Source organism: Sminthopsis crassicaudata, chromosome 4 (assembly GCF_048593235.1).
Source record: "Sminthopsis crassicaudata isolate SCR6 chromosome 4, ASM4859323v1, whole genome shotgun sequence".
NCBI lineage: Eukaryota > Metazoa > Chordata > Mammalia > Dasyuromorphia > Dasyuridae > Sminthopsis > Sminthopsis crassicaudata.
Window position 1 is genome coordinate 147,451,714 of NC_133620.1, and position 14,980 is coordinate 147,466,693.

Below are 14,980 nucleotides of genomic sequence, written 5' to 3' on the forward strand. Positions count from 1 at the left end.
AATCTTCTTGAGCTTCCCTGAAGTTCTCCCGGGAAGTCTTGTCCTTATCCCAATCTAGACTCTCTCCTTCCAGACTGCCGTCCAAACTCAATGTCCCTGGAGGCTGCCTTGGTGGCTCCTTATATCCCCCCAGAGAATAGGCTTATGGGTACTCCCAGGAGCTTGTGGGAACTCCTTACTGACCAATAAGCAAGCTCCTTTAAAGTATTCCTTCAAAGGTGTAGACTTCCTTAAAGATTTGAACTAAAGGTGTGAACTCTGAGCTAGAGAATTAAGTACCAACTTAGTACTTAGTAAGAACCTAATATACTTTAACATGTTTAACATGTATGAGACTACCTGCCATCTGGGGGGATGGGTGGAGGGAGGGAAGGGAGAAGTTGGAACAGAAGTGATTTCAAGGGACAATGTTGACAAAATTACCCATGCATATGTTCTGTCAATAAAAACCTATAATAAAAAAATGTTTTAAAAAGGAGTTTGTTCTAAAATACATCATACAATTGAAAATTTTAAAAAATTAATAATAATACATAAGATAAAGACAAAGGCATTCCAGAATAGTTAAAAGAAAAATAAAGAATATGTAAAAATTTCTGCCACATACACAACAAAACAATTCAACAGCTAAATTAAAAAATTTAAATATTAAGTGACACAAAAAATAAAGTGTAAGATTTTCTTATAGTATTTTTATATTTTCTTATAATAGCATTGATTATTTTCTTATAATAGCATTAATAAAAATAAAAGATTAACTATAAAGAAATGACAGATTTAGCTATTTTTAAAAGATACGAAATAGAAAAAAAGGAGAATATGCTTTATTTCCAAATACACATGTTAAAAACCCATACAAAGAATAACATAACAAGTCATAACAGTAGCCAAACATGAATTCAAAATGAAAAAACATTGTTCTTGCTGAGTAATTAAAAGACAAAGTAGATGATTTACAAAAACATAAATGTTAAAACTGACACACTAAAAAAATAATCATTTAAATAGAACAACCTGAAAGAAATGACGTCATTTAAAAATTGGCCTGTAACCACCAGAGAGTTGATGAACTGAAAATTCAGAATGTGGTATACATTTTTCAACATAGTCAATATAGCAAATTTGTTTTGTTGCACTCCGCATATTTGTTTTGAGCATCATAATTTTTTATAAACTGTTTGATGAGAGTGAAATAGATGAAATCAATAATAAATGCTCATAAAAATAAACAAAGAATGGATAAATAGATAAATAAATAATTGAATTAAATTGGATAGATGAGGGGACACAATCAGCAGGGGAAATATAAGAAATGCCCTTTCAAGAGAAAGAAGAAAAAAGACTGGTCTCAACCAAAACAAAACCTGGTTCAGATGAATTCAATGTAGAATTCTTTCACAATTTTCATGAACAAATAATGCCTAAAGGTAGAAGAATTATATCTTTCATATTCTAAAAGTCAGTGCAAATGGCAAAAACCGTTTAAACTCAAAATTATCTATCCTATGCTTTCAGTAGGTCTCAGAGATGAACAGCTTCTAGCATATAAGAGAAATCTACAAGCTGGATCCAAAACTTTAGAATAAGAATTTTCTAAGTATTACATCACATTAGCTGGTACACAAAAATGTGTAGCAAAAAGAAGATGAAAAATGGTTTCAAGGCTTAGCTCAGATACCACCTGCTCCAAGATTTCATTGATTCCCAGCCTCCAGCACTATTTGTTAATGTTTACTTTTTTCTCAAAAGATCTATTTTTCCCCTATACAATGAAATTTCTTTGAGGGCAGGTACTGCTTCATTATTAGCTCCTGGCATTGTGCCTACACTTAATTAAAAAAATAAATAAATAAAAGTTTGTGTTGAATTAAACTGAATGGCAGTCTTAGAGCTGGAAGATCTGCAAGAGCAGAGGCTGAGAAATAATCATCAAGCTGGTGATTCATTTTCAGAATCTGTCTTTGCCTATGGCCATACAACTACACAAGTTGTAAAAATAATCATGCTAGTAATATTTTAAAATATATTTTAATGCATGTAAACTTACCATCCAATAAAGTTTCACAATATATTTTCCATAGCTATTATATAGAGGCATATGTCCTTTCACTGCCTTGCATAGAGAGTATATATGTTCCCAGGGTTTCCAATTTAGAATGGGAGGGTCTGTTGAATAGCTTGAAATATTTCCATTATATATCTTCCATATTGAATGTATTTCACTTATAATCCATCTCATCACCTAAAGACCAAAAATAACTGTCTTAGTTACTTTTACTTTTAAATTTAATGTTAATAAATTAAATTTTTATTTTTTCCAAATTGTAATTTTCTAAAAACAATTTCTAAATTCAATTTAGAAAAACATTATTAATATTATTATAATGAAATATATTTTTTTCAAATTATGACTTTCTAAATTGCAATTAGGAAAAATTATTTTACTTTCAAATTTATCTATACATATATGTCTCCCAAAATAAAATGCTATTTTAAAGCTATAATTTTCTAAATATTTAGAAAATTGCAATTTAGAAAAAAAATTTATATAATGATAATATTAATATATTAATGTATGATGAATATATGTGCACTACAATTAAGAGTAAGGAGTTGTTCTAAAATACATCATGCAACTGAAAAGTCTAAAAAAAAAAGCCAAGGAGGACGACAATAAAGGCATAAAATAAAATGAAATTAAAAATTAGAAAAAATGAAAGACAAAAGCCAAGAAAGTTCAAGGAATACATATGTAATATATATCATTATGTATAATATATTATTATTTTTCCAAATTGTAATTTCTAAATATGTGTATTTAGAAATTATAATTTTAAAAAATAGCACTTTATTTTGAGAGACATATGTAGAGAAGCTAGAGAAGTTTTAGAAAATTACAACTGAAAAATATCAAAAATGCCCACTGAATTAGTAATATTAATTTTAAAGTACTATATTGAATTATAAAATTATTTTCATAAATAAATCTAGTAACATATGTTAACTATGTTTAATGTCTCTACTTCATCTCCTGTCACTTATTTTTTAGCACTCTGTTATCTGGCTTCCAACCTCATTGCTCAATTACAAAAGTAGTTCAGCTCGTTTAACAATATGCCTCATTTCTCTATACATACCTCACTGCAGATTATGTGTCCATTTGCTGTAAATATGTCAAATGAAGTTTCATTTTTCACTACCACAGGAATCTGAAAAAATTATTTAAAATGATATTAACAATACAAAACCAATCAAGGTTATAGTTAATATTTATCAAAACATTATAAGAAAAATAACAAAGGTAAATTATCACTTTGTCAAAATAAAATTTAATCATCTATTTATACAAAATACAAAAAACTTATTTAATATGCCTCCTGTATTGATATGTAGTTTAGTAAACATAAGACACCTTGGAAATTCCTCTTTTTCAATTACAATAGAAAGAGAAGCAAATTACAGTAGTGAACATAGGACTAACATTAAAGTCAGAAAGGACTGTGTTCACATACTATCTCTGATATATTAGTTATATAACACTGACCATTTTGCAAAACCTCTTCATTCTAATACAAAAGAAATATCCAAACTATACCAGTAGCAGTGTTCTATACCTATGAACATACATATATAGTCCGCCCAAAGCTCCGAAAAGGAGTTCATAAAATTAATTATGATGTATTTGTAACATAAACTAACTTCTACTTAATTGTAAACAGTAGATCAACAGAGTCACATCTAGATAATAGACTAAAAGAATGTCAATGTTCGAGTAGTAGCAACTGAGTAACTAGAAGATATGCTGGGTTTTAGGGAAAGATAATAAATTTTGTTTTGCACATGTTGAGTTTCAGTTAGAGAGATATAAGCTATATTATGATATTTCCAAAGGGAATCTTGGGAGAGGACATGAGTCAAACAATTTATGAGAAACCATCTGGGATATTATATTATCTTGGGGAATTAAAGCCCAATTGATACATTGGTTACATAAGAAATAAATTGCAACTTTACCCTGTTCAAATTTTTCATTATATTAGAAGTAATATTTAATAGAAGCTAGAAAAGACTACAACTTGGAGGAAATCTCCAGTACTTGATTAGTCATATAACTTCTCTACTGCTGTTAAGTCATTTTTTCAGCCATGTCCAACTCACAGTGACCATATTTGAGGTTTTCTTGGCAAAGATATTGGAATGGTTTGCCATGTTCTTCTCCAGCTTTTTCTACAGAGGCAAAACATGGCTAAGTGAATTGCTCAGGGTTACAAAGCTAGTTAAGGTCTGAGGTGAAATTTGAACTCACAAAGTTGAATATTCCTGACCAGTCTTGGAATTCTATTTCATCATCTAGCTATCCCTCATAACTTCTTTAGATTTCTGATTTTCCAAGGATAAAACATGGATGATAATACAAAATTATTAACCAGGGGAAAATATACTATTCTACTGCAACCAAATAAACTTGTATTCTATTACTATACATAGTGAATTAGTTCATTCAAACTAGAACTTGTGGAACTAAAATATACAAAAGAGTTATTTCTAATAAGCACTGAAAAAAATAATAAAACAAGTAAAGTGGCTTTGGAATTACAATAAAAATCCTCCTGAGAAGTGGCCATAAAAAAAATCTGCCAGTCTGACATCTCAGGCAGAAGCTCAGTCTACCACATTGACATAAAAACTTTCTCAAGAATGTAAATAAAATTGAAACTGTTTCTTGACAGTTGAGGCAAAGGAAAATATAAGAGCAATAAAGCAAAATTAAAATTAGTCTATGTGCCATCTTATACTTATTTTCAAACATCAAGCAATAATATGTGGATTATTTATTCTTCATGAATATTGGAGGAAAATTAGTATTTTCTTATCACTATAAAACAAAGAGTTTTTGTATTTAAAGGCAACTAATATCACAGTGTAGAGAACATTGGGTCTGGAGTTGGAAAAAAAACGAGTTCAAATCTAAGTTCAGATACTACCTGTGTGATCCTGAGCGAGTCAATTAATCACTTAGTGCTTCAGTTTTTAGATCTATAAAATGGGGATAATAATAGCATCTATTATTTAGCATCTAATGCCTCTCTTGATGTTATGAGGATCAAATGAGTCAATATTTGTAATGCACTTTGTAAACCTTAAAGAACATGCATAGCACACACATTATATATATATACATATATATGCATATATATGTATATATACATATATATGCTAGCTATTATTGTTTATATTTCAATATATTATTATTTATATTTATATATCATTTATATTTCTAAATACTGTATCAAACTTGTTGATCAATACACTTTATTGATTATGAAAACAAAGTTTTGTACCTTATTGATCAAAACTTCCTGTGGACGTTTCCATGAAGAAACTTTTAATGATGGTGGCATTTCAATCTTCCCTTCAGGGTCATCAAATAAATGCTAATACAGGTGAAAAAGATAAAGGTACACATTAGGAAATCAAAAGTCATTAACAACAACTAAAAATAGAAATTTTCTTGATAAACCAAATAAATCTCTAAAGACTTGCCAAGAGATGTTTCAAAAATTAAAAATAAACAATTAGCAAGCAAATTGAGTTCTTTCACTGTGTGCATACAATAACCCAACATTTATTATCTTTTGTAAACTAATAGCTATTTTTAAAATATATGCAAAGATAGATTTCAACATTCATCCTTACAAAGCCCCTTCCTCCTCACTAGACAGAAAGTAATCCAATATATGTTAAACATGTGCAATTCTCCCATACATATTTCCACATTTATCATGCTACACAAGAAAAACCAGATCAAAAAGGAACCAAAAATGAGGAAAAAAAGCAAAGAACAACAAAAAAAGTGAAAATACTATATTGTAATCCACATTCAGTCCTGATAGACCTCTTTCTGGATACAGATGGCTCTCTCTCTATCACAAGCCTATTAGAATTGGCCTGCATTACTCATTGTTGTAAAGATCCACATCCATTATAATTGATCGTCACATAATGTTCCAACATTTATTATCAACAATATATAAATAACAAAAAATAGAGCACAAATATTTAAATTACCGATTTTTATAAATTTTATATTTCCTGTTATTCTCCATTTTTTTCAATAAAAGGAAATCAGAGGTTGTAGGTTCAAACCTCCCAATCACTTATTCTTTGTATTTGTTCAGTCATTTTTCCAACTCTTCATGACCCAGTTTAGAGTTTCTTAGCAAAGATACTAAAGTGGTTTACCATTTTCTTCTGCAGTTCATCTTGCAGATGGAAAAACTGAGGCAAAAAGGATTAAGAGACTTACCCAAGGTCATTTAGTTAGTGTCAAAAACTAGATTTGAACTCAGAAACATGTCTTACTGACTCCAAACCCAGAATTCTCTCATTAAATTTATATCTAAATATAATTCACATTTTATACTTTTGCAAGATTTTTCACATAGATAGATATATGATCATCAGAAAAAAAATCCTGGTAGAAAATGTACATAATATGGGATATAATATTTTATATATATATATATATATATATATATATGTATATATATATATATATATATATATATATATGTATACATATATATGTATGTGAGTATATATATATATGTGTGTGTGTGTGTGTGTATGTATGTGAGTGTTGTATGTGAGTGTTTATATTTGTATAATATAATATGACACAATATAATATATATAATATTAACTAAAATGTCTCCAGAATATTCTCTCACATGTTAATATTGAGGATTTTATCAAAAAAAATGAAATAACTATTGAGTATTTCTTGTGTACAAAGTATTCCATATATTTCATCCTCAGAATTATAATATTTCACAAAAAAGAACATTACCATTGACTACAATTTCAAAATACAATAATAATAGCATATTTACTGTATTGGGCATTATTCTAAGACTATTATTTCACTTGATTCTCACAATAACCCTAAGGGATTAGGTCTTACTTTATCCTCATTTTACAGATAAGAACTGAGGAAGAGAGAGTAAGTAACTTCCTTGGGGCCACATTGCTAGTTTGAGTCAGAGACCATATTTGAATTCAGATCTTCCTGACTCCAGGCCTGATGCTCTCTTTCCTATGCTACCTACTAGCCAGTACTTGTGACTGAAAATTTTATGAGGCTCTAAAACAGAATTTCTTAACCTGAGGGGATTCTGTGACCTTAATTAAAAAAAAAAAAAAAAAAAAAAAAAAAAAAACTTTGATAATTGTTTCTTAATTCCTTTATTATCCTATATCTGTAATTTTATGCATTTAAAATTTTATGCGAAGTAGTACATAGGTTTTACCAAATGGCCAAAGGAGTCCATGAAACAAAAAAAAGATTAAGAACTATTCCTCTAGGAGTTTTACTATAAAGTACTATAAAGTAAATCGCTGCTTGAAAATATATTTGAATGCTGAATTCAATCTAATAGCATGAACAGGAAAGTCAGATATTTTTGAAAGCAAGAAAATAGTTAAAGGAACTATGATTTTATGAATGTGGATCAGTCATTTAACAAACATTTATTAGGCATCTACTACATACTAAGCACTGTACTAAGCACTGAAAATAGTAGGCAGGCTAAAATATAGTGTTGATGTCAAGGAAAAATAAGAACTTCTCCAAAAGTTTGATAATTTTGAAATGATTCCATGAGAATATGTCAAAGGGTCTTCTTCTTACCTCTGTAGGACTAAATGAAATTTCCTGCATAATTTTCAAGAGCAGCTAAATTAAAAATATTAATCACTCTGAAAGTGATTTGGTGATACACTGCTCCAAATCCATAAATCACTAGGTACATAAATATGCAATAAACAAATTTCTTTAATGAACTTGAAAATGAAAATCCAGAAAGTTCATCTTCTACTTACTAAAGTGGGACTTTTTCCAGATTTGTCTTTTTCCTTTCCTCCTTTTCCTGCATCCCACTTTTCCGCATTTATATCTGCTTCATTCCATTCTGGCCAAATTGGGAATTTTCCTTTTCTTATTTCAGTTAAACCAGACTGTGTGCTACTCCCAAAAGATGACTGACTAAAAAAAGAAAGATAAGTTAAATAAAAACATTTGAAACTCACAGAAAATAAAGGGATTATATTATTTAATATCGCTATGCTTAAATACATAAATCAGAAGAATAGCTATGGCTCAAATAAGTCTCAGGGATGTAGAGACTTAAGAAAATTCTTAGGAAAGCAACAAAGTCTGGAGATCTGCAGATGTAGCTAAATGTGCATTAATTCATTGTTAACTACCTATTTTTTTCTCTTTTGAGGTCCAAATACTACTGAAGAAATTTCTACATTTTAAGAGGAGTAAAAAAGCTATTCTAATTAAACAAAGGCAACTTTTCTTTTTTTCTGTTGGAACCTCAAATTCCTAGCTATTTTTTTTTATTTTCAAGGATGTGTTTGAAATTAATTTGGACATTAACAGTAATGAAAAGCTTCCAAAATTCAGTAGTTAGCCCATCTATGACAAAATATTTTAAGTCATATGACCCTATTGATCACTTGCTCTCTATAAAGTTGTCCATTTTCAAAAATGACACTATAAAAAGTAATTTTGATGTCTATCAAACCTTTTTATTAGAAAGTATATTTTCAGTCATTCTACTTCCAGAATATTGTGTGAAAGGAGGAAAAGGACAAGAAGGGAAAAAGTATTTATATAGCAAATGCTTTACATCTCCTAAATATAACATGTGTTCTACATTGTATCTTTACAAATGCTATCTCATTTGAACTTAACAATATAGGTGAGCAAAGTAGGTATTACTATTATTACTATCCCTATTTTATAGTTTAAGAAACTGAAGCAGACAGCTTAAATGACTTGTCAGGTTCACTTAGTAAATGTCTGTGGCCATCTAGGGAAGGGGGTGAGGGAAAGGAGGGGATAATTTGAAATAGAAGGCTTTGCAAGAATCAATGCTGAAAAATTACTCATGCATATGTTTTGTAAATAAAAACTTTAATAAAAAAATTTTAGAAAGACAAGCTGAAAAGATATAAAGTAAAAAACTAGAGCAGAAAAATCTGAAAAGGAGAAATAGGGGAGCCAAGGACCCAAGGATAAATAATTGGAAGAGGACAGGGACTAAAGAAGAAAAGTTGGTTTAAAAAAGATAAGCAAGAAAAAGACAATAAGGCAAGGTAAGATGTTAAGGAATTGACAACTTAATTTTTGAAGATACCCACAAGCATTTAGTCAGAGTTTTTCCTTAAAGCAGTTCTGGCAAGAGAGACTGGGAGTCTTTGTTCCAACAAGTATGTCAAATAAAAATACTTTTACAGTGGCTCACAGATAAGGTATGATGTTTGTATTTCTGTCAGCTAGTTCAGCCTGGAGCTATGAAGATCTAAGTTCAAATCTAGTCTCATTTACTAGTTGTGTGATCCTGGGCAAGTTCTCATGTGGAAAATGGGGTTAAATAAGAGTATCTTCCTGCTAGTTTTTTGTGAGAATCAAATGAGAAAAATAATTATAATACACTTAGAACAGTAAATGGCAGAAAGTACTCTATTATTATGTCTTGGACAAAAAACTACAAATGATCAAAATGTAGGTTGTTATCTCTCTGAGAAGGTGAAGGAACATATGGAATGCCTTTCTATTTTCAAAGTTAGAATTAAGCATGTCTAATTTTTAAAAATATATACAAAGATTTCTATATGAAAACAAAATAAGAAAAAAAATAGATTTGAAGAAGCATTAGGAAATCCATATCCCTTTTAAGAAATAGAATTGCAGAAGGAAATCCCAAAGAAAAGAGGAAGAAGGTGGCTCATTGAAAACTTGAAGCTAGGCAAAGTGGAGCCACATCATCTATGGAAGAAGCTGCACCTTACCCTCCAAAGGATAATGTTAGAGAGCCATAGGTACTGTCATCCATGAAGGGTCAAAAGGAAAAAATATGAGTAATTGAGAACTTTCCACTGACTTCTCCACCTGAATGACTATTGTGCACTTCTGGTAATTCATACAAGCAAAATCCAGGAAGAATCTTTACAGATAAATTATGTAAATTTTAGGGGCAAATGTGGTATTTTTACAATTGTTGCTAATAAAAAGTAAAGAAAAAAAAAGATTGTCCTTTCATGGACCTGTGATAGAGAAAATAGTCTCTGAGAATGGGATTTGGATTTTTGCAACACAGTTTAATTAATGGAATGGTAGGAATGCAGTTTCCATGGATAAGGCTGATATGAATATATATGCCTGGGATCTTACAAGTCTCTTTTTTTTTTTCAAGTTTTCAGCTGAAAAGGAAGAAAGAGGTTAAAAAAAACTGCCAAAATACATCCACCAAACAAGGTATAAGAGAAAATAGTTATAAGGTAGTAAGATAAATTATGGTATAAATGTTCAGAAATCTTTAGGAGACTAAAATCTTAGAAAGGAATCAGCATTAAAAATTGCAACTTCAAATGTCTATACACAAATGTACAAAATAGGGATGAGAGAATACTCAGTACCTATCATGATGTCTGGAAAGTAGTAATACTTAACAAATACTGTTGAATGAATTACAAATGAATAACTATCACAATAATCTCCCAATGGATAAAAAATTTAAACATAAAATACATCCGCATTTTAAAAAAAAGAATTGTAGAACTATTTTATAATGATTGGCTGAAAAGGGGAGAAAGATTTTTAATGATTCAAGTTTATAGGAAATCACAAAAGACAAGACAGATAATTTTGATAATTAAAAAAGTGAAAGATCTTGCATGAACAAAATCAATCCAGCTAAAAACAAGTCTAAAACCCAATATGTGGGTGTGCATATACATACACATGACTAAGAACCATTCCCAAACAGATATACATTCAAAGAATATGAACAGTTTTTAAAAAGAATTGAAAACTATCAAGTCACATCAAAAAATTTCTCCAAGTCCTAACAATAAAAATAAATGCAAATTAAACAATTTTAATATTTTACTTCACCTCTAGAAAAATGACAAAGATGGTAATATTAGCAATATAACAAAAATTATACATATAATATTGACAGATATGTAAATTAGTCCAACTATTTTGAAATGAGATTGAGAATTATACAATAAAAATCATTAAATTTGTATTACACCTTAGTCTAAAGATCCTATTACTGGGTACATCCTCCAAAAAAGTCAAGGAAAAAAAAGTCTATCCCCTAATACAGGAATATAACCAAACATGGTTTTGTGGTAGGTTCAAATTAGCAAAAGCAAAATGGCTATTCATTGACTGGAGAACAGTTGAGCAATTCATAGTAGACAAATGTATACAGTTAGAAATAATAAATCTGAAGTATTCAGAAAAATTTTGGAAAGATTTTTGAACTTATGCATACTAGAACAAATTAAGAAAAACAACAGGCACAATCATAGCAATAATATTTATGAAAGAAACATTAAAGGGAAGACAAACTCAGGAGCCAAGATGGTAGAATACAGACAACATTCTCCGAAATGTTAAACTCTTCCAACATTCTCCTAAAAACCACTTTAAAGAAATACTTTAATTGAATTCTGCAGCAGTAGAGACAATGAAAGTTTGGGTTGAGTCATTTTTTTTCCAGTCTCACACAACTTAGGAGGTCTAGAACACTAGGGTAAAGAGAGTAAATCTTATAGCAACACCATCAGTGAACCTTGAAGGTGGAAGTGACAACAGCAAAAGCAGCTTCAGAAACTCTCATTCCAGAGAAGGTAAGGAAATTAAATATTTGGTCTGAAAGAGATCACAGGGGATCCTGGGCACACCACTGGGTAAAGCACTATTTAGCAACTCCACTGCCCTTACACATTTTCAGGTTGCAGTTCCAAAATAGAGAGGACTAGTGCATCTGCAAAGGAAGGGCCTTTCCTGCGTAAAGAGCAAAGCACAGAACAAAAGAAACCAAGTGTCCAGAAGTTACCACACCTTTCCTTTGGATCACACCATTTTAGAAGCTCCAAAAATTTAAGATACCTAGAATTATCTGTGGAAACAGCATCAAGGAAAGTTTTTCCTTACAGATATCACTGAGACTTGATGGAAATCATTGGCATATAGCTCTGGGAAAATATTCTTTATTAAAAAGGAAATAGATGGGAGTTAAGATGGTGGAATGGCAGGAATATCATAATTTTCCATTTCTAAACTCCTTACTAAAAACCCATGTACTAAATAAAATCCTGTTAGGGAAATGCAGAAAAAGTCATAGAATCATCTCTCCAAGTCCCCCAGGATTTGCACTGTAGGCACTGGAAAAAGGACTAAGAGTACACTTACTCTCAAAGGCCATGTACTGAGGCAAGAGGATGTACCAGGTCCAAAGTGGCCACCCAAAACCCATAAAGGGATATTAGGACAGGGACAAGTATTAACTGGAACCTTTGTCTCCTACTGCCCAGTTCCAGGTTATAGATATAGATTAGAATGAAAGATGATTCTATCCATCTAAGTCCTTAGTGGCTTACTGGAAAGGCATGAACTTCAGAACCAGCAGGCTTGAGATGGGTACTCCAACCTTCAGTTGGGAGCTAGGGAAGAATGAGGGCACTCCCCCTGGAGAGGGGGTTGTGAGGGATATCAAATTCCTATATGGCAGAAAAGAAACTAAAGATGACCAATATCATGTTGCTCTCAGAGTCAATTAAAATAGTAGCAGAATCCATGGTCATTGATTGTTTAGATGCCTGAAAGAGATCTGCCAACTATTAAGAAATAAAGCTCTAATGCACTATATCACCTCGCTGCCATAGCCACCCTATTTCAAGAAATCTTAAAACTGCCCAAATATTTCAAAACCAGAGAGCAAAATAAAAATAAAAAGAATGTACCAATCACTTTGTGAAAGAAAGCCCAAAATAAAAACTCTTAAGAAATTAAATAGCCCAAATCCAGAACTTCCAAGTCAAAGAAAAAATCCTGCAAGTAGCCAAAAAAGAAATGTCAAATACCACAGAACAATAGTCTGGATCACCCACAATTTATCAACTGCCACCATATAGGAACAGAGAACTTGGAATATGATATGCAAGAGGCAAAACACAAGCATTTATATCAAGAATAACTTATCCAGTCAAATTAAGTGTGATGCTACAGTGGAAAAAATAGACATAAAGGTCTTTCAAGCATTGCTGACATGCTATGGAGAAACTGTGAAATTAAAACACAAGAGTAAAGATCATTATACAAAAATAAAAAATGACTAACAACTATACAAAATTAAATGAATATAATATTCTTGTTATTCAAATATGTACATCTGAATATGGGGAAATGATATACAAGCCTCCTCTGAATTCTACCAACATTAGGTTTAACAGAACAATCCACTTAGAAAGGCCTAGAAGTAACTTGAACTTAACAGTGAGAAGAAAAAGGAAGAGGAAAGCACTGGCAGGGGGTGGGGATTAGGGGAAATATGTCATTTAATTAGAATATACAAAAAGATTTGTAAAAGAGGATGGTGTGGTAGGGGAACAGTTGATCAACTTGAACTTTACTCTCATCTGAACTAGTCAAAAGAAGGAAGAACACATACACCCACAGAGTTGGGCACAGAAAATATTTCATTTAACAGAAAAAGAGTAGAGATGGAGAAATTAGGAGGAAGGTAGAGTAAGGGAGGCATCATCCTAAGAAAAACAAAATCTAAGTATATATACAAAAAATATTAATAGCATTTTTGAGATGGCAAAGAATGAAATTCTGAAGGAGTTCCCATAAATTGGGGAATGGATGAACAAGTAATGGTACATGAATGTAATGGAATACTATTGCACTCAACTCTTACCAGTATAATAACCAACTGGGATTCCAGAAGATTAAAGAAGAAACATGCTAATACCTCTTGATAATGGAAGGATTCAGTATGCCAAATGAAACTTTTTTTTTGGGGGGGGCCAATATATATATGGCCAATGTGAAAATTTGTTTTAACTATGCATTCTTGTAATATATGTTGTTTTTCTTGTGTTCTCAGTGTGGATGGTAAAAAGAGCAGACATATCTTGGTTGCCTAAAAGAAATTTTAAAAACTAAAAGAAAATCTAAGTAAAATGATAGAAAGAAAGTATTGGGCAGCTTTATATATTAAGAAGTTATTCTCACATAAAGAAATAAAAAAATGAAAGGTTGATGAAGAGAATTTGGGTAAAGATAAATATTAGCAGTAGCACAACTAATGTTGTCAACTGGAATATACTTTAGGTCACTAGGACAGAAAAAAATAAAATAGTAAATCTATATTTTCAGAATGAGATGAAGAAGGCAGGGCTATACAGGAAATTTGCCTAAGAAAGAACAGAGAGAAGGGGGGAAAGACTCCAAGACTATTATGAATCAACAACTTGGACACCAAAATCTTCATTTGACTTTAACTTCCATTAAGAAAGGCATACATCCAATTTTAGGAAAATAAGTCCTGTTATACTCTGCCCTGGTCAAACCAAATCTGGAATATTATGTTTTGGATAGCAAATTTTAGATTCTTGGTACTAGATTTGTTCTGCTTGGTCTCAAAGGGCTGAACTAACAGCAATGGACACACACAACAAAGAGAAAAAATAGGTTTGATTCAATGACAATTTCTTTATAATTAGATCTCCCCTATCAATGGAGTGGGGCAGTGAAGTGGTCATTGGATAGAGTAACAAACCAGGAGTCAGGAAGATCTAAGTTTAAATCTAGCCTAAAACACTTATTAGCGAGAGTAACAAACCAGGAGTCAAGAAGATCTAAGTTTAAATCTAGCCTAAAACACTACTAACAAGCTGTGTGACCCTGAGCAAGCCAATTAACTCCAATTTGTCTCAGTTACTTGTGTATAAAATGGGGGGTAAGGGAAGAGAGAGGGGAAGAAATAGCATATATTTTCCAAGAAAACCATGACCTTTGTCTATTGGGTCATGTAGAGTGAGATATAACTAGACAACAAATCAGAATAAGTAACTGCATTGGGAAAAAGTATGCATGGCCACTGATTGG

At 31.1% G+C, this 14,980-nt stretch overlaps 1 protein-coding gene across 1 annotated transcript in view; it reads right to left on the reverse strand.

Moving 5' to 3' along the window:
* The window catches only part of ADGB (androglobin), a 259,554-nt gene that overhangs the window by 212,944 nt on the left and 31,630 nt on the right, over positions 1–14,980 (reverse strand). The window contains exons 2-5 of the mRNA XM_074264682.1: positions 7,882–8,044; positions 5,343–5,435; positions 3,138–3,209; positions 2,048–2,242 (exon numbers count right to left, since the gene is read on the reverse strand). Of these exons, the coding sequence (XP_074120783.1) occupies positions 2,048–2,242; positions 3,138–3,209; positions 5,343–5,435; positions 7,882–8,044 (523 nt within the window). The remainder of the gene's footprint in view (positions 1–2,047; positions 2,243–3,137; positions 3,210–5,342; positions 5,436–7,881; positions 8,045–14,980) is intronic.